General features: G+C 37.4%; 1 protein-coding gene across 1 annotated transcript in view; it reads left to right on the plus strand.

The window, feature by feature from the left end:
- Positions 1 to 27,435, plus strand: part of LOC124805352 (putative helicase MOV-10) — a 447,080-nt gene that overhangs the window by 132,089 nt on the left and 287,556 nt on the right. The window contains exon 5 of the mRNA XM_047265888.1: positions 18,064 to 18,179. Coding sequence (XP_047121844.1) covers positions 18,064 to 18,179 — 116 coding nt within the window. The remainder of the gene's footprint in view (positions 1 to 18,063; positions 18,180 to 27,435) is intronic.

The raw sequence follows: 27,435 nt of genomic DNA on the forward strand, positions 1-27,435 counted from the left end.
CCTCCCGTTTTCTGTCTCCCATTCTATCCCAATCTAATCGTGCTTTTCTCCTTTCCTCTACCAGTTTCTTGCATTCCTCATCAAACCACGGTTTCTTCCTGTTCTTAATTGTACCTATTGTGACCTTCGCTGCCTCTTTGATATTATTCCTCACAGTGATCCACTGTTTATTTACATCCTCGTCTTGATCTTCATGTGTCCTGAGAGCATCAAACCTATTTGAAATTTCTATTGTGTACCTTCTTCTAAAGTTTTCATCATTTAGCTTGTCAGTGTCGAACCTAACAAGTTTTGCATTGTGACACCTTGATGTTGCTGTAGATAGCCGTTGGTGAACTTTGGCAACTACAAGAAAATGATCAGAATCACAGTCTACTCCCCAGAAAGCCCTAACATTTTCTGTACTAGTGTGCCATCTCCGATCTACAAGAACATGATCAATTTGGTTTTGGGTGTGTCCATCCAGAGAGACCCAAGTTGCTTTATGAATGTCCTTCCTTTTGAAATATGTGCTCTCAACAACCATGTCTTTTGAAACAGCAAAATTAACCACCCTTGTGCCATTATCATTCGAAATGTTATGCAAACTTTCTTTCCCAATTGTAGGCCGGAATGCTTCCTCCTTCCCTATCTTTGCATTAAAATCACCTATGATTAATTTTATGTCATACGAGGAGAACTCATCCCATAGTTGATCTAGTTCTTCATAAAAGCCGTCTTTAACAACCTCTTCAGTGTCCTCAGTTGGTGTGTGTACATTAATTACTACTAGTCTATTCCACCTGCCGGACAACACTATAACATAGTCGGTCACTAATGAACCTTATATCTCTGATTGCGTGAAGCACTTTTTTCTGTACTGCGAAACCTGTTCCGAAACTGTGAGCTTCCGCACCTCCATAGAAAAATGTATAGTTACCCCTCTTTATGCTACCCTCCCCCTGCCACAGAGTTTCTTGAGTAGCTGTAATGTCTATATCGTATCTATTTAATTCGTCTAATAATGTCTGGAACATACCAGGCCTGTTCAAATTATTAACGTTCCATGTTCCCAACCTGAAAGTTCCTTTCGGTCTGAATCTCTTCGAAGTAGGTTCTGCCTGGAGATCCGAATGGGAACCTAGTTTACCTCCGGAATATTTTACTTCAAAGGGTCCCATGCCCATTAATGTTGCTGATTCTTGGTGAATAGGTCTGATAGTAAGAGAAGAAGAAACAGGGATGGTTCATCATGCCATCGCCTGCTCCCCACCGGCTGTCCGTGACTGCTTATTTTTTGTATTCGCAGCTACCCTTCATATCTGAAGGCCGTATCCCCTATCCGCAACCTGGGGACGCGCTGTGCCATGGTGGTAGTGGCCCACGAGACAGCAGTTAATTCAACAGATAGTGTGAAAATGCAGCCTTTCTACAAATGAAACAGCTTACAAATAACTTGTGTTTCATATCTTAGAATAGTGCGTAAGTTTGTGGAACCCATACCAAATTCAGTGGAATGTAGTCTGTCCAGACTAAGTGGAGCTTTGACACATTTGGATTATAAAAAAACCTCAAGAATCCACAAAATCAGAAAAAATGAGGTTGAAATGCGTTGAATGCTGTAAACATACAAATTAAATTTATTTTCATCTATGCATACAGATATAAAATTATTAATGCATTAATTCTGACAAGATATTAGAAAAAACCACAATGAGTTTATTTTGAGCCAGATTCATATGCTTTTTGAATGCACCATGATCAAGCAGGCATTTGACCAGTGTTAGTATGGCAATAGTTTACCATGCAACAATTCTGTATAGGACAGTTGTATGAATCTATTAATAATGTTTTGCGTAAGATTTGGTGGAATTCTTCACCACTAAAATATGAACACAGATGCTGTAAATCAACATTTCTTATGTATTTTAAGTGGATATGTGAATATACTTGCTTATTTATTTAAAACAAAGGGTTTTAAACTACTACACTTGAATGAAACTCGGTTAGTTATTGATGTAATATAGAGGGCATTACTGATACTGCATGATGCAAAACTGAGGCTGCTGTACTTGTTGTAAACAACAACCTCAGTTTCCTTCTGCTTATAAACCAGCAAAATGATATGTTGACTTGTAATGCTGCAGGTTTGTTGGATGTTAACTCACTCAAATGGTACGTTGACTAGAATGGATCATTGCTATTGGATAATGTTGTGTTATAAACACAAAATCAAATAGGGGTAATGCAGGAGTAGGTTTAATAATGAATAGGAAAATAGGAATGCGGGTAAGCTACTACAAACAGCATAGTGAACGCATTATTGTGGCCAAGATAGATACGAAGCCCACACCTACTACAGTAGTACAAGTTTATATGCCAACTAGCTCTGCAGATGACGGAGAAATTGAAGAAATGTATGATGAAATAAAAGAAATTATTCAGATTGTGAAGGGAGACGAAAATTTAATAGTCATGGGTGACTGGAATTCGAGTGTAGGAAAAGGGAGAGAAGGAAACATAGTAGGTGAATATGGATTGGGGGACAGAAATGAAAGAGGAAGCCGCCTGGTAGAATTTTGCACAGAGGACAACATAATCATAACTAACACTTGGTTTAAGAATCATGAAAGAAGGTTGTATACATGGAAGAACCCTGGAGATACTAAAAGGTATCAGTTAGATTATATAATGGTAAGACAGAGATTTAGGAACCAGGTTTTAAATAGTAAGACATTTCCAGGGGCAGATGTGGACTCTGACCACAATCTATTGGTTATGACCTGTAGATTAAAACTGAAGAAACTGCAAAAAGGTGGGAATTTAAGGAGATGGGACCTGGATAAACTGAAAGAACCAGAGATTGTACAGAGATTCAGGGAGAGCATAAGGGAGCAATGGACAGGAATGGGGCTAATAAATACAGTAGAAGAAGAATGGGTAGCTTTGAGGGATGAAGTAGTGAAGGCAGCAGAGGATCAAGTAGGTAAAAAGACGAGGGCTGGTAGAAATCCTTGGGTAACAGAAGAAATATTGAATTTAATTGATGAAAGGAGAAAATATAAAAATGCAGTAAGTGAAACGGGCAAAAAGGAATACAAACGTCTCAAAAATGAGATCGACAGGAAGTGCAAAATGGCTAAGCAGGGATGGCTAGAGGACAAATGTAAGGATGTAGAGGCCTATCTCACTAGGGGTAAGATAGATACCGCCTACAGGAAAATTAAAGAGACCTTTGGAGATAAGAGAACGACTTGTATGAATATCAAGAGCTCAGATGAAAACCCAGTTCTAAGCAAAGAAGGGAAAGCAGAAAGGTGGAAGGAGTATATAGAGGGTCTATACAAGGGCGATGTACTTGAGGACAATATTATGGAAATGGAAGAGGATGTAGATGAAGATGAAATGGGAGATATGATACTGCGTGAAGAGTTTGACAGAGCACTGAAAGACCTGAGTCGAAACAAGGCCCCCGGAGTAGACAATATTCCATTGGAACTACTGACGGCCGTGGGAGAGCCAGTCCTGACAAAACTGTACCATCTGGTGAGCAAGATGTATGAAACAGGCGAAATACCCTCAGACTTCAAGAAGAATATAATAATTCCAATCCCAAAGAAAGCAGGTGTTGACAGATGTGAAAATTACCGAACTATCAGCTTAATAAGTCACAGCTGCAAAATACTAACACGAATTCTTTACAGACGAATGGAAAAACTAGTAGAAGCCAACCTCGGGGAAGATCAGTTTGGATTCCGTAGAAACACTGGAACACGTGAGGCAATACTGACCTTACGACTTATCTTAGAAGAAAGATTAAGGAAAGGCAAACCTACGTTTCTGGCATTTGTAGACTTAGAGAAAGCTTTTGACAATGTTGACTGGAATACTCTCTTTCAAATTCTAAAGGTGGCAGGGGTAAAATACAGGGAGCGAAAGGCTATTTATAATTTGTACAGAAACCAGATGGCAGTTATAAGAGTCGAGGGACATGAAAGGGAAGCAGTGGTTGGGAAGGGAGTAAGACAGGGTTGTAGCCTCTCCCCGATGTTGTTCAATCTGTATATTGAGCAAGCAGTAAAGGAAACAAAAGAAAAATTCGGAGTAGGTATTAAAATTCAGGGAGAAGAAATAAAAACTTTGAGGTTCGCCGATGACATTGTAATTCTCTCAGAGACAGCAAAGGACTTGGAAGAGCAGTTGAATGGAATGGACAGTGTCTTGAAAGGAGGATATAAGATGAACATCAACAAAAGCAAAACAAGGATAATGGAATGTAGTCTAATTAAGTCGGGTGATGCTGAGGGAATTAGATTAGGAAATGAGGCATTTAAAGTAGTAAAGGAGTTTTGCTATTTGGGGAGCAAAATAACTGATGATGGTCGAAGTAGAGAGGATATAAAATGTAGACTGGCAATGGCAAGGAAAGCGTTTCTGAAGAAGAGAAATTTGTTAACATCCAGTATTGATTTAAGTGTCAGGAAGTCATTTCTGAAAGTATTTGTATGGAGTGTAGCCATGTATGGAAGTGAAACATGGACGATAAATAGTTTGGACAAGAAGAGAATAGAAGCTTTCGAAATGTGGTGCTACAGAAGAATGCTGAAGATTAGATGGGTAGATCACATAACTAATGAGGAAGTATTGAATAGGATTGGGGAGAAGAGAAGTTTGTGGCACAACTTGACCAGAAGAAGGGATCGGTTGGTAGGACATGTTCTGAGGCATCAAGGGATCACCAATTTAGTATTGGAGGGCAGCGTGGAGGGTAAAAATCGTAGAGGGAGACCAAGAGATGAATACACTAAGCAGATTCAGAAGGATGTAGGTTGCAGTAGGTACTGGGAGATGAAAAAGCTTGCACAGGATAGAGTAGCATGGAGAGCTGCATCAAACCAGTCTCAGGACTGAAGACCACAACAACAACAACAACAACAACAACAATGTTGTGTTTTACTTATTTTTTTATGTAAACCAGTTCTGATTCTGCAATTTCCTTGTATTTTAGTGCTGAAGATGGCTACCTGTAGCTGAAATCTGGATATGCTAGAATAATAAAAACCAGTGGGATTGTGACTGATTGCTGTGTGCCTATCCTTTCTTGATTAATCTATACTTGCTGTAACCATTGGTTCCTTATGGAATAAAAGTTAGTTAATAGCTTAACCTTGTCTTCAAAGACCCTACAATAGCGGTATGTCGTGGCCTGAAAAATAACACTCGATTCTTCACTCTGTACTCATGAAGATGCAAAGCTAGTTCTTTTTGCTGATGATACAAATATAGTAATCACACCCATCAAACAAGAATCAGCTGAGTAAATTGTAAATGATGTCTTTCAGAAAATGATTAAGTGGTTCTCTGCAAATGGACTCTCATTAAATTTTGAGAAAAAAACAGTATATACAATTCTGCACAGTAAATGGCATAACACCATTGATAAATATAGACTGTGAACAAAAATCTGTTGCTAAGGCAGAATATTCAAAATTTCTGGGTGTGTGCATTGATGAGAAATTGAACCGGAAGAAACACATTGATGATCTGCTGAAATGGTTAGGTTCAGCTACTTATGCTATTAGGGTTATTGCAAATTTTGGTGATAAACATATCAGTAAATTAGCCTACTTTGCCTATTTTCATCCACTGCTTTCATATGGCACCATATTTTGGGATAATTCATAAGTAAGAGAAAAAATATTTATTGCACAAAAGTGTGTAATCAGAATAATAGCTGGAGTCCACCCAAAATCACCTTGCAGGCATTTATTTAAGGAACTTCGCATATTCACAGTACCTTCACATACATTTATTCACTTATAAAATTTGTTATAAATAACCCATCACAATTCAAAAAAAACAGCGAAGTGCATACCTACAACACCAGGAGAAAGGATGATCTTCACTATTGTGGGTTAAGTCTGACAATGACACAGGAAGGGGTGAATTATGTTGCCACAAAAATCTTTGGTCATTTCCCAAATAGAACTAAAAGTCTGACAGATAGCCAACCAACATTTAAAAACAAATTAAAAGAATATCTGAATGGCAACTCCTTCTACTCAATAGACAAATTTTTAGATTTCAGTTTTCATTTATTATCATCCTTTGCACCATTTACATGATATAGGAATTGTCATAATACTGTCCAGAACATGCACAGCAGAATATTATAAGTTTCTGTCAAACACATAAAATTAATATTATATAATATGTTGAAAATTAAAAAATTGAATTAATGGGTTGTTCTTTTACATGCTCTTTCAAAATGTACCATATGCAATGGATTTATATATATTTAGTACATTTTGGAAACCACATATTATACATAATTTAGAGTTAAAAGAGTATAAATGAGATATAGAACTGACTATGAGAACTACATTGTATTGACAAAATATTCCTCTATGCTACAAAAACATTTATCAGATACATTTAAATCCTGACTTAAATTTTCCTTCATCTTCTGTTCCCCTGATGCAGAGGGGCAGAGCATTATAAAGCTTTATTCCATAGTGGCTCACATGTTTTTGAGTTTTTGTTTTTCTTGTTCTTTCTACATGCAGATCCTTACAGATACATGTATTGTACTCATGAAGATCTGAATTTACACATAAACTACTCAAGTGTGTTGTATGCAGTATGCTTTTTAATATGTACAAAGATGGTACTGTAAGTATGATTAGCTGCATGAACAAGGGCTTGCAGTGTGTTTATGGAGAGCTGTGTGTAATAATTCTAATGGCCCTTTTCTGTAATTTAAAAATCTTTCTCTCCCAAACAACATTTAGTTGCACCCCAGAATGTCATTCCATAGGATATAATAGAATCAAAATAAGCCATATACACTAATCTTGTACACTCTGCACTGCAAACGCTAGAAATTATTCCCACTGCAAAACATGCTGAATTGAGTTTTTTGGATATTTATGTGACATGGTCTTTCCAGTTCAAGTGCTGATCAATGTGCATGCCCAAAAATTTTGTAGATCAGACTTTCTCTATTTCATGGTCTCTCAATGATAAATGCAGTAATTATTTTGTGTAAAGAAAAACTTATGTTAAAGTGACACATTACACATCATTACAAAATGTTGTATTCATGATCTATGGAAAAAGTATTTATGTGTGTATGTATGTACAGCTTCCTTGAAATTTGTAATTAGGTTTTCATGCAATGATTGGTATCAGTATTCAAGCTGTAGTCTATTAAGATGACAATGCAAATATGTAGTAGGGACCTAGTAATAGAATATGCAGAGCAATATGTGGTTTATCTAGAACAACAATGTAGCTGCGTGACACTTGCATTACCTGGCAGAATGACCTGTAGTTGTTAACAATATCTTTATTTATTGACTTAACTGTATGCAAGTAATTGTTTCATGTTTTGCAGAAGTAAATTGTAAATTTAGCTTTAAAATTTTTAAAGTTGCAATTTTGTTTCCTTAACTGTTTTAGGATTGAGAGAGAGAAAATTGTTTAAAAGTATTTTTGGTTTGCACAGAGTGATTCAGAATTCCTGTTAAGGTAAAGGCAAGACAAATGTCACACATTTTTTAAAATTAATTTTTATCAATAGATAAACACTTAAATTGCAATAAAATTAGGCAAGATTGATGGTTTGAACATTGTATATATTATAGGTACCATCACATTACAAAAACCTTTATAATAAAGGAACATTCGTATGATGTACATAGGCTTGTAAATTTCAATTAATTAGTAAGTGGTGGGCAAGGTGCCACAGAAGGGAGGGACAGATGGCCAGTGGCAAAATACGTTGAAAATGACATTCACTTTGATTTTTGTTTTTCAAGTTTATTTTTAAGTCAGCCACACAAACAACACATGTTCTCATAGAGAGTGCATGATTCATGAAGCCACCTAGAACATCCTACACATTGAATCCACTCAGAGGTAGACGTTGTTTCTTGATAAAGTTCAAGGCACTCTACACATTCATTTTCTTTGAAATTTAATTCATCAGAGGAACTACCATGTGGGGAAACATCATCATCACCTTCTTCTGAAACTGGGTCTTCAAACAGATGCCTCTTTGGCGGTTTTTTCCCTCTGGTTTTGGGGATTTGATTTCTTTTAGCTGCTACATTTTTGTGGGCAGGAGCTTTTCCTTGCTTGTTTCTTTCAGTGATTTTCTTTCTTCTCATTGTTATAAAATCGTTGGATGTTATATTTGTTGCTGATTGCTTTCTTTTGGATTGATTTCTCTGAAGCAGTATAGGAACAGGTGAAATCTTTTCCACCAATTTTGATGGAGTCTCTCCATGAGGTGTCACTGAGTTGTCATTTACACAGCAGCTGCCTTGATCAGTTGGTCAATGAGTGGCCAAATTTGTGCAAGGTTTGCAGGTAGGGTGTTCTCTTAACACATTTGTTTCAGACCTTGATGTGGATGGATCATCTGGAGTCAGATCATTAGAGACATCTGCAGTAGTTGGGAGTTCAGTATTATTAACATCTGAAACAAAGGCATGGTTTGGAATTACTGCTCTGTCGAGTGGGATACTTCCAGTAGCTCTAAATCTGCATACACCAATCTGAACAGTGGCAGCACAAGTCCATGCTTTGAAGAGCAACTCTCCAAATTGCTGCCATGTAATTCTTCTGTCTTTGCTTGCCTTATCTACAATCCATGAATGACAAGCCTCTTTAAAGTAGGATTTCAGTGGCTTGAAAAATGATCGGTCTAATGGCTGTAAAAAGTGTGTCATGTGGCGAGGTAAACAAATTATCAACACTTCATTTTCAAAAGGGTGACACAATTCATATGAGAGGCATGACCATCTAATAGAAGCAGAGCAGGGTCAGGTGCCTTTCTAGGAAGGAAATGGTTTTTGAACCAATCCACGAAAATATCACTGTTGGTATAAGTGAATTCTCTCCTCATAACAACAACTGATCCTGGAGGCATGTTGTCTTCAGCCTCTTGTTTTTTTATTCACTCCTTTGTAAATGCAGTAAGGGGGTAAGAAATTTCCCTCGCCATTACAGCATGCAATAACTGTTATTGTCTCTCCTCTTTCAGCAGAAGTAATGACATGGACATCTCTGCTTCCTTTTGCCACAACAACCTTCCAATGCTCATTGTTTAACTGTAGACCAGTTTAGTCTACATTGTAGATACTACCTGGTTTATCCAGATGTCCCAACTCTCCTGATTTAAGTGGGAGACTCCCAATTTTTCCTTCTTCCTCTCGATCTTCTGACCGTGAAGACTGATCGCCCGAGTTTCAGAGCAGTTTCAATACTTTCCGTACTATTTGAAAATCCTGCGCCTTCGATTTATTGGTGAATGACAAGGTATGGCTGCTACTTGTCCATGTTAACTTGGAAGATTCGTGTGGTGGCTGTCCGGAGCGGCAGGAGGCGTAGCTCACGCTTCATATCTACAAGGAAGTAAGGAACTTATCGTTGGCAGCATTCGGAGACAAATGAATATCTTTGAACTAGTGCCAATTTCCTCCGCTTCTGGTAGCACCCACACAATCATAAAGTTATCGTGGACAAGGAGTAGTCGATACTCGTTCCAAGCAAAGTGATTAGCATTGTTGTGTCTACAAGGCAGTGATGCCAAGTTGGGGGATTCCCCCCTAAGCTGCCTAGGGGGAAGTTAAGAGGGATAAATGTTTCAGGGGAAAAATATTTAGGGTTACTACCCTCCCCTCCCTGCCCATATATAGGGGGAAATGGTGCACCATGGATGGCATCACTGCCTCAAGACCGTTGTCTAGAACGTAGGACCATTGTGTTCTCAGTTCTGCGCAATTTGTGTATACTACTCTGTAGTAGTTGTTCGCTGCGTATCTTGGAGGTGTTGATTATTTTTCGTGCAGAATGGTGAAGAAATATGATGCAGTGTTCATAAAAGTGTATAAGGAAGAGTTTCCGTGTTTAAGTGAATCGAAGAAAGGACAAACTTTGTAGTGTATGTAGATGTTACTTTTCAGTGGCTCATGGCAGGAAATGCGACATTCTTAAACATTTGCAAACTAAAAACAACAAGGAGAGTGTCCATTGTGTAGAACGGAACCTGAAACTTAACTTCTCATGTAAACCCCAAAATGTAGATTCTGTGATGAATGCTGAGGCTTTATTTACCTCATTTATTGTAGAGCATAACGTGACTATAAACCATGCCGACCACGCTGGGCGCTTGTTTCCCAAAATGTTTCTCGATTCTGAAATTGCGAAACGATATGGGTGCACCAGTACAAAATCAACTGCTATCCTCACAGAAATGTGCATGGAAGAAAAAGCTAAAATTATTATGCACTTGCAGTCGAATCCATTCACTATTGATACCGATGGTAGTAATAAAATGGACTTTAAGTTATATCCTGTTATTGTATCGTTCTTAAGTCATGAAGTCCATGAAATTCAAAATTGCATACTCTCTGTTCCTAATTTAAAAGACTATGCCACTGGAGCTAATATTGCTGATCTTCTACTTTCAACTTTATGGGAATTCTGTATTCCATTAAAAAACTGTATGGATTTTAGTGCCTATAATGCTCCTGTAATGGTAGGGCTGGAAAAAGGGTGTGGCAGTATGTTTGAAGTAAGAAATTGCTAACTTAATCATTGTAGGCTGTTCTTGTCACCTAGTTAATCTTGCTGCTGAGAAGGGGGTGGCATGTTTGCCTTTAAACATTGACAAAAATATTATTGAATATTTTTTTATTTGGAAAGGAGTGCAAAGAGGAAAGAAAAATATAGAAAGTTTCAAACTTTACGTGACCCAGAAATGAGGAAAATTCTAAAACATGCCTGCACAATGGTTATCATTGAAAAGATGTTTATATAGGATTTTGGAGCAGTGGGACCCTTTGGTTAGTGTGTTCAAGAGTGAAATTGTAAGTGAGGATTCTGAAGCAGAAACTTTGAAGAATTATAAAATTCCAAAACACACTCAAAATGTTGTTCAGCATGTTGAATGATAAATTATACAGTCCAAAGGCTCAGGTATGTCCATTATTTAGTATTTACATGTAAGTAATAAAGCAAATGTAATTGAGTTGTTACAGGTATCAAATTATTGCAACTTTAATCGTCAGGGATATGTTGTAATTCACAGTAGTACACCTCTAAAATCCTCCTGATTTTTCATTTTTGAAAGTTGGCATGGCTGTTTATCCAAAAGCCCATTTTTGGTCAACGTTTGTGTTAACAGATCAAAGTAAGAATTGACTTCATCTTTGTTCCAGTTGCTCTGGCTACAGAAAGCCCTTACGCTTTTCTGATGCTTAAGCCCTCATTGCATTCTAAAAATGAGAGAAACCAATCTTTCCCTGCAAGTTTCTTTTCCTTGTTGAATTTGTTTTTCAGTCCCATCTGACCAGCTAAATTGAAAGTTATTTGCCCGATGTCTGACAGTTTGGGAGCAAAGTCACATGATTGCAATTTCTTTATATGGGCAACTAATTTCCTTTCTGCATCTTCATCCAAGTATGATGATGGTCCATACCCTGCTTTCTTGAAATTATGCGTAGCAAGTCTTCTCCTTAATGTTCATTCTGGTATATTTTTCATTCCAGCTGCTTTCCTTTTAGCATAACCTTTCTCTTTGACTAGTTTCACTGCCTCTAATAGATCTTCTGCAATCTTATTTTCGCCTGTCTGTTGTCCTAATGTGTTTTCTCAGCATTTTTCTGTAAAACAAAAACTTATGGACTCCTGTTAGCATTGCAAGCATTGCGGCATTTGCCCCCTAGTAATGGTGTGCCATCTGTCCATTTTTGTAGGGACAGATGCCGCACCCCCATTTTCACCAAAGATGTTATCAGAAGAAACCATTACTCGACCAACATAACCTACAATGTTTCTACTGCACAATCTAAATACAAGTTATTAGCTACTAGCTGCGTATCTACTTGTATGAGGGTATTTCGGAAAGTAAAGATACACCGTATGCCAGAGGAACAGAAGAGTTTTGGCGAGCAAGTTGGCAACACTGGTGTTAACCTTGAACCGTTAGCTTTCTCTTGCGTTCGTTCGGCAGTTGAATGTTGCGTCTGGTTGGAGTAGGTCGTGTTTAAAATGGCTGCACCGATTCAGAATCCCACCAAATGCGAAGTGCGCTCCGTCATACATTTCCTTCATGCAAAAGGTCAGTGACCAGCAGATAATCACAAAGAAATTGTTTCTGTTTATGGGAACATTATGAATTGACAAAATGTAACGAAATGGTGCCGTCATTTCTCTGAAGGTAGGGCCGATGTTCATGACGAACAAAGAACAGGTCGGCCATCTGTGATCTCTGATGCCCTTATTCAGAGAACGGAGGAAGCAATTCATGCGAATAGATGTCTCACATGGATAGAATTCCTTCAGATCATACCGGACGGGTCAATGACAACCCTTTATGACACTGTGACTGTCAAGTTATGGTACAGGAAATTGTGTCCGCGCTGGGTTCCAAAACTGTTAATGGAAGAACTCGGCTTTGCACTCGACTTCCTCACACCTCACACGCTATGCTGATGCAGGTGATGAGTTCCTTGATCACATTGTGACAGGTGATGAGACGTGGGTTTATCACCATACACCTGAATCCAAGCAACAATCAATGCAATGGCGCCATTCGAATTCACCAAAAGCCAAGAAATGCAAAATGTCGATTTCAGCAAAGAAAATCATGGCTTCTGTTTTTTGGGGACAGACAAGACATTCTTCTGTTAGAATTTATGCCTCCTGGAATGACAGTTAATGCTGCTGCATATTGCCAGACTTTGAAATGTCTTCGAAGGGCAATTCAAAACAAATGCAAGGGAATGCTGACAATTGGAGTCCGCTTGCTTCATGACAATTCTCGATCTCACACAGCACTACTCAAACAATTCAAATGGGATGTATTGTACCATCCGCCATACAGCCCGGACTTTGCGCCCACCGACTTCCATGTCTTCCATTACCTGAAATCACATCTTGGTGGAAAATCATTCCACGACGATGAAGAGTTCAAAGATGAAGTCAAATGTGGTTCCGACAACAGGCGGCAACCTTCTATGACTGTGGGATACAAAAGCTTGTGCACCGACTTAACAAATGTTTGGATAACGGGGGTGATTATGTCGAAAAATAACAAATAATCCAGTTAATAAGATGTAATTGACGTTTTCTAAATAAATGTTCTATTTAAGGACTGTGAGCCATTGTATGTTTACTTTTCGAAATGCCCTTGTACATACTATTAAAAAGGAATTGTGAAAAATTTCCTTGACTTACCTTGGTCCCAAAGTGCTATTTTCTTAAATTTATCCTCTATTTTCCGCTCCTGAAGTACAAAAACTTTGGAGTAAACAGATCTCCCCAACAGTTACAACAACAACAATTAGTGTCACACGCACAACAATGTTTGCTGAGAATTTCGTGGAAATACAGCATCTGTCCTCCGGCGTCATTTGTCCCGCTTTTACATTACATGATTACAAATGTTGCTGAGTTGACTCAGGGCAGCAATATTTGGTAATAAACCCATGTTCAGAAGTGTGCATGTGGAAGGTAAAGAACTCCGAAAGACTGTCAAAAGATACTTTGCACATGCATCAAGAAATTCCTTCCTATGTGAACTACAAAATATGCTTGAACTGGCAACCATGAATTTCATTGGATTAAGAGTACCTATGAGCAATGTTTTATACACATGGTCCAAATGTCCTGGAATGTCCTGAATGACTTCTGTTGCAGCCTACACACAGGCAAGGATATCGTGCTATGACTCCACATGAGTCTTGTGAATAATACTCTTCATGTAGCCCCAGAGGAAAAAATCTAGAGGTTTTAAATTGCTTGATCATGGTATCCACCAAACTGGTCCAGCACAATCTACCCACCTGTCAAAGGACACCAACCCTACTGTAGTTTGGGGGGGGGGGGGGGGGGGGAGACCAGGGGGTATGGAGTAATTGTAATATTTTGGAACGCAAATGGCGACTTGTAAGTATTCATAAAAAATTCCAGTTTCAACTCTGTTAAAAAGCCGGTTAATACTGACTTTTAAATAAATTTCTAGAAACAAAAACACCTGCCTACAATATATTTTTTCCTTTCCCAGAGTGATCGAGGGAGGTCATGGCCTGCCTTGCCCCCAGGTATGGGCACCCTTAGACCTGTCCCCAAGTGTTTGGTGAAAGTGCTGTCAAACGTAATGTGAGAAGAGGGCTGGCATGCCATCATGCTGGAACCAAATTGTCCAACAGGTGCAGTGGTGCATTCATGACAAGCTGCATCAGTACGTCTTGCTGAAAGGTCAAACAGCTGTGACCCATTAGACAAGGCAGTAGAATGCATGGACAACCAGATGACCATGGACGACACCAGTCCACACATTAATAACAAAATGATATCAAAATCGATTGGTATGTGTGTCATGGGGGTGTCCCTCATTCCAAATGTACCTTTTAATTAGGTTGCACAGATCTGTTATAAGAGTCACCTCCTCTGTGAAAAGAATGATCTGAGGGAACATCAACCCAGTGGTGTAGTAAACATGCACAGTAATTGCCACACAACACAAATTTAGCTGGCCCCAATGCCTGCAACCTCTGGAGAAGGTACTGATGAAGTTGCTGTTCATGGAGAACTCAGCGGATGCTGCTTTAGGATACATCCACAGAACTTGCAGTGTTGTGGGTACTCATTAACAGGTTCTGGCTGACCAGTTGCAGGATTTCCTGTTCCACATTAGTTGTGTGACATGTCCAACTGGGACCACAGTTGGACCTATTAGCCTTGAATGTACTGTTTCCCAAAGTCATTATTCCAATCTTGCAAAACTGGTATTTGATGGATAGGCATAATCTGGAAATGGTTCATGATATGGGTGGCGCACTAATCAACCATGTCATCCACTTTCACGATAGATGAGCAACCATACTCAGAAAGTAAATGCTTTACCATTCTGTAATACACCATCTTTCTTGATAACTCTCACTTTCTCACTGATGTATGTGTGCTTCAATTCGTTGGGTTGTTTTCTGATGATACATGGAGCAATGTCACACCAGACATCATGTGACATGAGACACTTTCTCTGTCAATGTGTATTGCCTTCTATCATCCAGAGTTGTTTGTCTTCCAAACGGTTCATTTCTGAGTTCTCTCTAGGGCACTAATAACTGTGAAATTGGAATTCTGAATCACCCTGTATGACCAAGAGCAAAGCATCCAGTGAAAAGTCTACTAGTAAATGTTGCTTTCCAGAATAACTATGAAAAAAATTCGAATTCCATGGCATGTGAGTGATCTAGAAAGATGGAAGACACACAGTAAGAGGGCACGAAAATGGATTAACATTAATCATGGGTGTTTAATACGTGGCTAAATGGGCAACTGAAACCATTGTTTTGATCAAAAACAAATCAAGATGACAAAGGATAAATGGATTAGGGACCTAGTAATATAATACACAGAGTCTTTTGTGATTTATCTAGAACAACTATATAGCTAAGTGACATTAGCATGTGCCTGGCAGAACAATCAGTAATTGTTACCAGTGTATTACTTTATCAACTTTTATGTAACTGATCGTATATGCAAAAGTAACTGTTCCATGCTTTAAAAAAATAAATTTTAGATTTGGTTGCATAAATTTTAATGTTACAATTGTGTTTTGTTAACTGTTTTTGATGGCTATTTGTAGCTGAAATATGAGTAAGCGAGAATAATGAAAAATCAGTGAGACTGCGACTGGTTGCTGTGTCCATATCCTTCCTTAAAATTAGACTAATCAGTGGATGCAGAGGCATTTGAGCAGTCATTGTTCTCACTCTCGATGTGCAGTTGCCTATTGCTTCATAGATAGTTTGCAGAGTATGCATGTAGATGTAGCTGTAAATATCTGTAATGTGACATCGAAACCTACCATATTTTTCTTTTCTGTTCAGTCACATTTGTAAAAATTACGTATGCAACACTTCAGGTGTCTATATGAACTAGTAGTAATTTTTAAAAAATTTACATTAATGTTATACTGCAACACTTCAGGTGTCTATATGAACTGGTAGTAATTTTTAAAAAATTTACATTAATGTTATACATCTAATATGGGTTAAGTTCTTGAAATTTCTGTGTGTTCCCACACTACGTGGTGCTTTGCTACTTTGTCACAGCTGCTCCTTTCTCACTTGCTGATTCAGGCATTAGACAGAAAGGGCAGTGTTTATTTCTTTAAATGTGTCTGTCCTAAGGGCAGAAAACATTTCTTGCCATACACATTTTACCTTTATTATTTGCAAGGCATCTTCAGTGGCAAATTTCATAGAAGTGAATAAACCAGCTTGTATGGAATTTGCCACTGAATGTGCCTTGAAATTAATAAGGTTGAAACACTTGCAGGAAGAAAGATTTACTTTTTCAGTTGTGATAGATGGATTAATAGCAATAATTGTCAGCGTAATATTACACACAACTGAGGACAACAGGACAACAAATAATTTGTGATGTCAACATTTTTGTATTTATTTGTTTATTTTTGTACCTGCAGTCTATCTTAGCAGCTAAAATTGTAACACTGCTCTTCCTTTGGTGTATTCTTAGTGCTTACAAATTGCACAAGAAGATATCATTTGGATAACATTAAAGTTACCAGTATAAAATACATCTATAGTTTTGCATGTGGACATTATTTTTATAATTTTTCTTATGTTTGTGAAAATCAGTGTTCATCAAATAGAATAGAATAGAATATTTTTATTAGCCTTTCAGTATTTTTCATACAATTGGCTTCGTCAAAGTTTACAGAGGGTTTTCGTTTCAGTACGATATTCAAATAGTTACAGAAAGGGGAGAAAAGGAACTAAAGATCTTTTCTTCAACATTATGTAAAACAATGTTTTATACAATAATTAAATACACACATAAGAAAAGAATCACAGTAAATAACTAGCTTATATAATATCAAAACATTTTCTTCATAACTTAGGTAAAACATATATTTTGATGATTAGTTTCTAAGAATTCTTCAGTTGTATAGAATTTGTTGTTTTTTAGCCAGGTTTGTAATGTATTCTTATATTTATTTATTGGTACTGTACGAGCTGAGCACGGTTACTTATTGAAAAATTTTATGCTTAAGTACTTATAGTTATTATGGACTACAGCAAGTCTTGTGGAAGTCAAGTCCAGCAGGTGACTGTTTCTTGTACTGTGTGCATGCACATCACATCTCATGTTCAATTTCTTCAGATTTTCTCTGGCATATATTAAACAGTTATATATGTACATGCTTGACATTTTCATTACGCCAAGAGATTTAAAATAATTTCTGCAGGACTCTCTGGGTGCTAACCCTCCCATGCACCTGATTGCTTTCTTCTGCCATCTGAAAATACATTCAGCCCCTGGGGAGTTACCCCAAAGCAATATTCCATTTTGCAGTTGGGAATGAAAAAAGCATAGTATGAGTGGAGTAGCAATTGCTTGCTCACACTGTTTCTTAATTTATACAATAAGAAAAGTACTTGTGCTAGTTTACTACATAGATAATTGGTGTGTCCTTCCCATGATCTTTTAATATTAGCCACAAATAACATTAAGGAATAAATCTTTTGGGCAGTAAATGTAAGAATATCAACACATTTGAAGAGACCTTTGCAAGAAGAGTGATTCTCTACCATGTGCAGTCTGTTATGTATATTTTTGATGTATAAATATTTCATTTGCTTTACCTTACTGAATGAATTCTGTAACACAACAACCAGTGAAGTTCTACAATGTAAACTAGCACCCTGGCCTTAATGTCAAAATTATGAGAAATTCGCTGAAGCATAACACATTTTGAACCTATATGTCTTTTGTGGGGATGTATCTCTGTGTTTCATTTTGATAAATAGTATTAATCTTTCTGCGCCAGTAAATAATTTTTGTTTATTTTTTTATGAAATGGAGTCGTAGAAGTGTGTTTTTTGTGTAAATATTAACAATGTTTCACCATGAACCCATAGTTAAATCTATTAAAATGATATGAATATAAATGAATTACTTTATTTTGTCTTCAAGAATCATTTATTACTATTCTTTGCATAGCTTTTTCCATATATTATTGTACAGATTTTCTTGCAGGGGAAAAGATACAGTTTGCCATCAGAGCTAGTTTCCATGAGATTGCTGCAGTGGTTTATCCTGTTGTTTTTCATATAAGCAAGGAAAATAGAAAAATATTTGTGCTGCATGAAATGGTGAGTAAAATTTTTAAATGTTTAACAGAAATTGTTAATGATTCAAGGCCTTTAAAATTACAGGAATATTTTACTGTAATGTGTAATCAAGAAATCAATAACAATGACTGTGTTCTCAAATGCAGAGGAGTTTGTTTTGTCATTATATTGTAACTACATAAAAATATTTATTTTATTTTTTATATTTTAAAATTGGAGCTTAGATAGATTCATAAACCTAAATTAGGATAGTATTTTTATACGTTATAAGCCCCTTCAAATACTAAAGGTTGATCATGCCTATCTGTATTACTAAAGGGTTTCATAAATTTGTATCTTATCAAGTATTAATCCACCCTGTGCTTGGTTTGTATCGCAGAATGTTGTTACAATAATTCAACTTTTTATATGAATGTTGCTCATACTGTGTTTTTACATAAGTTTATCCTTATCAAGTATGGATAAGTGCTATGGACATTGAAGTGTATCCTCTACTCAAAACTCCTTTCTAAAGAGATGGTGGATTTACGGTGCATAATATATACTTAAATGTTCTGTTTATTGTTGTTATAAAATAACTTATAACAAAAATAATATATAAGAAATGTGTTTTCTTGTATTTCCTTTTAGTAGCAGGAGGCACAAAAACTTCAGTTGGTGAAGAAGCTCAAATTGTGTAAGGATCCCCAGTAATGAATATTTTGTTACCCTTATGTAACTGTCATTTATTCGGTAATTCTTTTAAATTCTTCAATAAACTATTCTGAGTAAATGTCCACATCAGATTATGATAAGATTTCAAACTTTTGACTATACCATTTAATCTTAGTGGAAGATTAAAGCTGTGTTCAAGTTTTAGATCAGCACAGAGTTTTAATCTGCCAGGAAGTTTCAAGATAATGCTCACTCTCTGCAGACTGGAAGTTTCATTCTTTCTACTGGCCTAGCTTAAGGAATGCAAGCAAAGCTCATAATTTGCAGCATTGTACTTAGGTTTGATCGGAGTACTTCGGTTTGGAGCTGAGTTGAGGGTCTCAACCGAAGGCTCCATCGATTCTGTGACAGTCTTGGCTGTAGATTTCTGGACTGCATTAAAGGGTGGAGAATTGTAGGACTCCCATGGATAGGGCAGAGGTGAAGTGCACACAGGAAGCAAGTGCTTGTGTAGCAAAATACTTGTGGAGTGTACATGCATTTTTTTAAGGGTAGGTGATAGTTTGAGGTCCTCTGATGAGCCCTCACCAGTCAGTATGCACAGAGTGAAACCAGGCCACATACAAAGTGAAGATACATAGTCTGTGAAAATTTTAACAGTAAATTGACAAAGCATACATAACCAAATACTTGAATTTACTGTTCTCAAGGACAGTTGTTCAGATTCTTATTCTTGGAACCAAGAGCTGAATGAAATACAAAGTAGAGAGCTCCGAAATATTTAATGAAGCATAAAAAATATATAAAATAAAAAAGACTGATTAGACACCATAGGAGGAAGAATCTACAGAGGTCACAATTCAACCAGCCAAGATGAACTCAAACTAATTATTGGATGTTTTTACTGCCCATTTGATTCTGTTGTAACAATTGCAGAATCATTCAAAGAAAGTCTATACTCACTAGCTCTGAAATACAACAATCACGCAATATTAGTTGGAGCTGACCTTAACTGTCTAGTGTGGACTGGGATGTTTATGGATGTATTGCAGGTGGTATGGGTAGACAGTCTTGTGAAGTAGTTTTGGATGTTTTCCGAAAACTGGATTGAGCAGCTAGTTCAACAACCCACAGGCAATGGAAATATTTTAGATCTTGTAGCTACAAACTGCCCTGACCTTATCGACAGTGTCAGTGTATGGACATCAATTAGTGATAATAATGTAATTATCGTGATGATGGTTGCCAAAGTTAATAAATACATCAAGAGGACTGCAAGAGTATTTTTTATAGAAAGAGCAATAAGCAGTTGTTAGCTCCCTTTTTAGATGGTGAATGGACATAATGTAGTTCTAATATGATGTGCAGAGAGAAATTGTGGACAAGGTCGGAACTGATTATAAATTGTGCTCTGGAAAAATTAAGGAAGGAAGAAACGACTGTAGTTGAATAACAATATTCCATGTATGCTGAAGAAGCAGAGTCTGCTACATTCTCAGTTCAAAAAAGAACACTCAAATGATGAAAGGCAAACTTTAGTGGAAACTCATCTATATGTAAAAAGATTGATGCATGAAACATACAACAAGTTCCACTGTCACACGTTAGCAAATGGTCTTGCTGAGAACCCACGAAAATTGTGCTCCTATGCTAAAGCACTAAGTGGGTTGAAAGCTTCATTCCAGTCACTCATCGACAAGTCCGGTCTGACAATAAAAGACAGCAACAAGAAAGCTGAAGTTCTAGATTTCACATTTCAGAACTCATTCATGCAGGAGGATCATACAAACATAACGTTGCATACACTCCTGTTTGTAATAGGCATCCCTGGTGTAGAAAAGCGACTAAAACAATTGAAAACAAGTAAGTGCCAGATCTGGATGAAATCCCAATTTGGTTTTACCAAGAGTACTCTTAACCTTGTTTGCCCTATTCCTGTGTGATATTCTGTAAGTCACAGATGAAGGGCAACAAGCAGATTATATATCCCCAGATATCTGGAAGTCATTTGGCACCATTCCCCATTGCACACTGTTAACAAAGGTCTGATCATATGGAATCGATTCTCAGATATGTGGGTAGCTCCCAAACTTTTTAGGTAATTGAACCCAGTATGTTATACTGGATGGCAACAGTTCATCGGGGACAGGATTATCATCAGTAGCCTGAGATGTGTGATAGGTCCACTCTTGTTCTCTCGTGGAAAAGGATGGATAAGAAGAGCAGAATCCATGACTATTTGCAGATGACTCTGTTGTCATCATTGGGTGCCTGCAGAAGGATACAGGATGAATTAGACGGAATTTTATTTGGTGTGTTGAATGGCAGCTTGCTCTAAATGTTAAAAAAATGTAAATTAATGTAGGTGAGTGGGATAGAGACCCTGTAATGTTCAAAGACAGTGTTAGTAATTTGCTGCTTGATAAAGAAATGTCAGTTACATATCTAGGCATAACACTGCAAAGTGGTATGAAACTGAATGAGCACGTAAGCATGTAGTAGGCAAGGCAAATGAGAATCTAATGAAAGTTTATCTCGTCTTTAAAGGAGACCGCATATAGAACACTAGTGAGACCCACTTTTGAATAGTGCTCAAGTGTTGGGGTCCCCACCAGTTCAGATTAAAGGAAGACATTGAAACTATTTAGAGGCGTGGTGCTAAATGTGTCACTAGAAAGTTCATCGACGTGCAAGCATTATGGAGATGTGGAAGGAAGACAAGATTCTTTTCACAAAACACTGTTAAGGAAGTTATACGAACTGTTGTTTGTAGCTGCTTTCAGAACATTTCTACTGCTGCCAGTTTATATTTCACATGAGGCCATGAAGAAAAGATGGGTGAAATTAGGTCTTGTACATTTGCTTACAGACAATCATTTTTCCCTTGTTCCATTCACAAGTGGAACAGGAAATAAAGTGACTTGTAGGGGTATAATATACCCTCCACTATGTACCATATGATGGCTTGCTGAGTGTGTATGTGGATGTAGATGTACCTTTCAGTATTTTCATCAGTTGAATGACTTACTGCCACAGAGATGATAGGTATCTATATATGTAAATGATGAAGTGGTGACCCCAGTAGTTTTGAATTAAAATTAATGGGGACTACAGTTGCCTGCATGTGTTGGCCAAAGATCCTTGTACTAATTTTTTCCTAACTGCAACATGCCAGCTATGAAGTGTCATTAGGAAACAAGAGAAAATACTTTCCGACTTTTTGCCCATATAAGCCTATTACATCAGGTATTTCAGATTTATGGAGAGAAACAAAGGGAAGAGTCGAAGGGAACAGTTTCGAAAGTAGTGCAAAAAATAGTGATACCTCTGCAGTTTTATTTCAAACTCTAGTGTGATACAGAGCCAGCAAATTGATTCTGCTCTGTTCACTTTTGCTTACCTCATAGGTTCTGTATACCATGAGATGCAGCAGAAGTAAATAAATCAGACACTTTTGTGGTTAAGTTGATATGATGGTCAGGTATACAGAGCACTAGACTGTGGCCCTGGAGGTTGTGGGTTAAATCCTGGGTGCTAGTGGGAATTTTTTCTCATTCCATTCCCTTCAGGATGGTCCTCCTTCTGGTACTGGAGTGGGTAGAAAGGCTGCACTCTATCCCAAGTCATATCATTTGACCAATTGCCCAAACATATTGCATTACATGTAATAAAAACTATGAATGTGCTGATCAAGTACTCATTAAGTGTAAACTGTTATTAAAATGTGCAGGAGCACCTAACTCTCAATCTAAACAGAAATACATTATTACGTACTCTGTATCTGAAGTGATTGATTACCTACTAGTATTTATGTTGCTCTTAATGTCATAGAATCAAAAAGCTTGTGAACTGGACATTAAATATCAGGTTTTCATGAAGATTATGTGTAGTTCTAGATACTATAGGTGATAACTTTTGACAGTAGACATACATGTACTAGGTAGAAGGTAATACATCAGGAATAGTATTGTAAATTGTGTCAGATCCCTGCAGGCTGTGGACGATAATAATACAAAGTGCACAAAATGTTTCTATACTATTATATTTTCTGTTACCTCTTGCAGGAGCAAAACCACCGAAGAGATCTAAAACTCAAAGCTAATGTAAGGGAAGGCCAAATTCTGATTAAGTGGTCATCTCCTAAAGAAGTTATACAATCTTATGCTGGTCTGATAGTTACTTCAGTCATACTCTGTTGCAGTTAATGGCATATGTTCCATAACCACAGTTATGTAAATAATCCCTAATCACATTACTGACCAATCAGTAGCTTATGCCAAACTACAGCACAGTGTATTCTGGAGACAGCAGGCCACATGGAAGCACTATGCTACAAAACTGAAGTTCTTCATCCAAGTAGTGCAGACATCACTGGCTGCCCCTTTCAACCAGAGAGTTCATTAATGCCGATGATAATATGACATCCACAGTGGCATAGTTCTCATCACGTTCTAAAATATGGAAGTTAGTTATAAGTGTTGTATCAGTATGATATCCTTTAAATGTCAGTGATACACCAGGTAAAGGAATTGGTAACATGAACTATTTGTCCAGCAGACATAAATTCTGGCACCTGCTATAAATTACTGGGGCTTAATAATTCTGGGTTCTTGTAATTCTTGAGTACCATAATATTTGATAATCTAAATGAAAACTCCATGTTTATTTATTTATTTATTTATTCCTGTTGCACTTGAAGTTCACGTGTATGTCCATATTCTCAGCAAAAGCACTGAGGAAAGATTAGGATTGAATGTTGATGAGACTGTTGAATACTGAATAAGTGCTATTTTGGGTAAAGATGGTTGGGAATCTGTCCTAGGCCATGCCTTAACCAATTTATGGAAATTGCAAAAAACTTGAAACTAGATGGCCAAGTATGGATTTGAACTCTTCTGAATGACCGTTCTAATTGTCTGCCTCACATAAGATATGCCACATTTGAAGACTTTTATCATAGGTAACAGGAGCAGAAAACGCTGGATGGATAAAAAGTTTTCTTTGTAATGTTAAAGATGATCTATGCCAACAAAAGATGGGTGTGCCCCACATTACATGCAAATGTGGTAAACTATTTGATCAGTCAAGGCGAAATACAAGGAACATCAGAGACACAACTGACTAAAACTACCATGTAAATCAGCTGTCACTGAGCACTTCTAAGGAAGGTACTGGAAATCTAAACAGAGGGTAAGGTAGTAGCTTACTTAGATTGGAACATTTTACTCACAATCCACAAGTTAGCTTTAGTGAACTGTGAGAGTCCCTACCAGAGGTGTTCACATTTTGCACACAAACAGCTCCCAACCTTATCATGTGCCACTTCTCCAACATGTTAGTCAGCCTGACTACAGAATATACATGGAACTGTACCACACAATTATCATGTGACTTTAATCAAACAATGGAAAATCCAGGATGAGATGTAAGAATTGTTACATAATGTGACTTTAGGTCAATAGGTTTTTTATGTCAAAATGAAGCAACATTCATGAATTGTGGAAAGCTGAATGTATTATTGTGTGCTATTGCATCACTGATAACCATTCTAATTGAGGCAGTTTGAATATCATAAGCAGTGGAGTGCAAAAGGTGATGTGAGATTATTGGAGACTTCGTAATTGGTCCTTACTTCATCGAAGAAACCTTACTAGGTAGCAGATATGCTTACTTGTGATTAAGAAAGTGCTCCCAGAGGTCTTTCCTGATTGTTAGGATATGATGACATGTTGGCCACCATGTTCACTTTGTGTGCTGTTACTGTAGTTTTTTCTCTGTAGTAGGCGCAAAGAGAAAACCCAGTGACACAAGAGGATTTAAAACATTACAGATATAATTATGTAGAATGAATCTCTTCACTCTTTTCAGATGTCCTTGCACCAGCTCCTGAAAACATGAATTCCAATAAATGAAGGGCAGTTTGATTACTTGATGATAGTAGTAAAATTCTATATGAGTATAAATGACTCCTTCCTTTTGTGATTCCTGTTTTGTTGCTGTTTCTGATTGTGATTTTACAGTGTATATGTGCTCATCAAAACTGAACTCATAAAGTTATTATTTAAAAATCTTTATACCTCAAATTCTTCTTTTATATATCCATTCAATGTGTGACTTTCAAGGTCCTGGTTGAAAGCAGAATTAACTGGTGAATTAACCGTAGCCACCACACCCTTCACCTTTCAGTTGGTGTTGAACAGAGCAACATCTAAAACTGCCAAAATTAAATAAGGATCTAGGGTGTGAGAGAATCCCTGTCAGATTCTATGCGGAATTTGCAGATGAGCTAACTCCAGTTTTAACCATAGTGTGGTGGAGATCCCTTGAACAAGAAAATGTGCCCAATGATTGGAAGAAAGCACAGGTCACACCCATCGACAAGAAGAGCAGAAGTGATCCACAAAACTACTGTCCAGTTGCATCAAATTCCATTTGTTGTAGCCGGCCAGGGCGGCCGAGCGGTTCTAGGTGATACAGTCTCGAACCGCGTGACCGCTACTGTCGTAGGTCTGAATCCTGCCTCGGGCATGGATGTGTGTGATGTCTTTAGGTTAGTTAGGTTTAAGTATTTCTAAGTTCTAGGGGACTGATGACCTCAGAAGTTAAGTCCCATAGTGCTCAGAGCCATTTCTTTCCATTTTTTGTAGATTCCTACTTGTACTCTGTGCTTAAATATAATGAGGTATCTTAGACACTTTGATCTCCATGCCACCCACCCTGGATTCTGAAAACACCATCATGAGAAAATCAACTTGCATTTTTCTCACATGACGTCCGGAAAATCACGAATTAAGGTAATCAGGTGGATACTATATTTCTTAACTTTTGATGTGATACCACTTAAAATTTATTAAGAAAAGTACTATCATAACGAACATATAGGCATTCTCTGAAAATCATTTTGAGCAGTGAGTTCATGAGCCCATGCGAATAGCAAATGGTTGTGAAAATACACTTGACCTCTTAGCAACAAATAATCCTGAGTTATTAACAAGCATCAAAACCGATTCATGGATTAGTGAACACAGGGTTGTCGTAGTGAGATTGAATATTGTAATCCCCAAATCTTCGAAAAATAAGCGAAAAATATACCTATTCAAAAAAGCAGATAAAAATTCACTTGACGCCTTCCTGAGAGACAATCTCCATTCATTCCTAATTAATAATATAAGTGTAGACCAGATGTGGCTTAAATTCAAAGAAATAGTATTGGCAGCAATTGAGAGATTTATACCAAATACATTAACAAACGACAGAGTTGATCCTCCATGGTACACAAAACGGGTTAGAACACTGTTGCAGAAACAATGAAACAAACATGCCAAATTTAAACAGACGCAAAATTACCAAGACTGGCGATCTTTTACAGAAGCTCGAAATTTAGTGTGGACTTCAATGTGAGACGCCTATAACAGTTTCGACAACGAAACTTTGTCTCAAAACTTGGCAAAAATCCAAAGAGATTCTGGTCATATGTGAAGTATGTTAGCAGCAAGAAACAATCAATGCCTTCTCTGCACGATAGCAATGGAGATACTATTGAAGACAGTGCTGCCAAAGCAGAGTTACTAAACACAGCCTTCTGAAATGACTTCGCAAAAGGAGACGAAGTAAATATTCCAGAATTTGAATCGAGAACAGCTGCCAACATGAGTTACATAGAAGTAAATATCCTCGGAGTGGTGAAGCCACTTAAATCACTTAATAAAAGCAAGTCTTCTGGTCCAGATTGTATACCAATTAGGTTCCTTTCAGTGTATGCTGATGCGTTAGCTCCTTACTTAACAATCATATACAACCATTCGCTTTATGAAAGATCTGTACCCAAAGACTGGAAAGTTGCACAGGTAGAAAGGTAATAGGAGTAATCCACTAAATTACAGGCCCGTATTGTTAACGTCGATATGCAGCAGGTTTTTAAAACATATAATGTGTTCGAACATTATGAATTACCTCGAAGAAAATGGTCTATTGACACACAGTCAACATGGGTTTAGAAAACATCGTTCTTGTGAAACACAACTAGCTCTTTATTCACATGAAGTGCTGAGTGCTATTGACAAGGGATTTCAGATCGATTCCGTATTTCTGGATTTCCGGAAGGCTTTTGACACTGTACCACACAAGTGGCTCGTAATGAAATTGCCTGCTTATGGAATATTGTCTCAGTTATGTGACTGGATCTATGATTTCCTGTCAGAGAGGTCACAGTTTGTAGTAACTGACAGAAAGTCATCGAGTGAAACAGAAGTGATTTCTGGCGTTCCCCAAGGTAGTGTTATAGGCCCTTTGCTGTTCCTTATATGTATAAACGATTTGGGAGACAATCTGAGAAGCCGTCTTTGGTTGTTTGCAGATGACGCTGTCATTTATCAACTAATAAAGTCATCAGAAGATCAAAACAAACTGCAAAACAATTTAGAAGAAATATTGGAATGGCGCGAAAAGTGGCACTTAACCTTAAATAATGAAAAGTGTGATGTCATCCACATGAGTGCTAAAAGGAATTTTGTTAAACTTTGGTTACATGATAAATCAGTCTAATCTAAAAGCCATAAATTCAACTAAATACCTAGATATTACAATTACAGACAACTTAAATTGGAAGGAACACATAGAAAAT

The sequence above is a fragment of the Schistocerca piceifrons genome, chromosome 7, assembly GCF_021461385.2.
Source record: "Schistocerca piceifrons isolate TAMUIC-IGC-003096 chromosome 7, iqSchPice1.1, whole genome shotgun sequence".
NCBI classification, from domain to species: Eukaryota; Metazoa; Arthropoda; class Insecta; order Orthoptera; family Acrididae; genus Schistocerca; species Schistocerca piceifrons.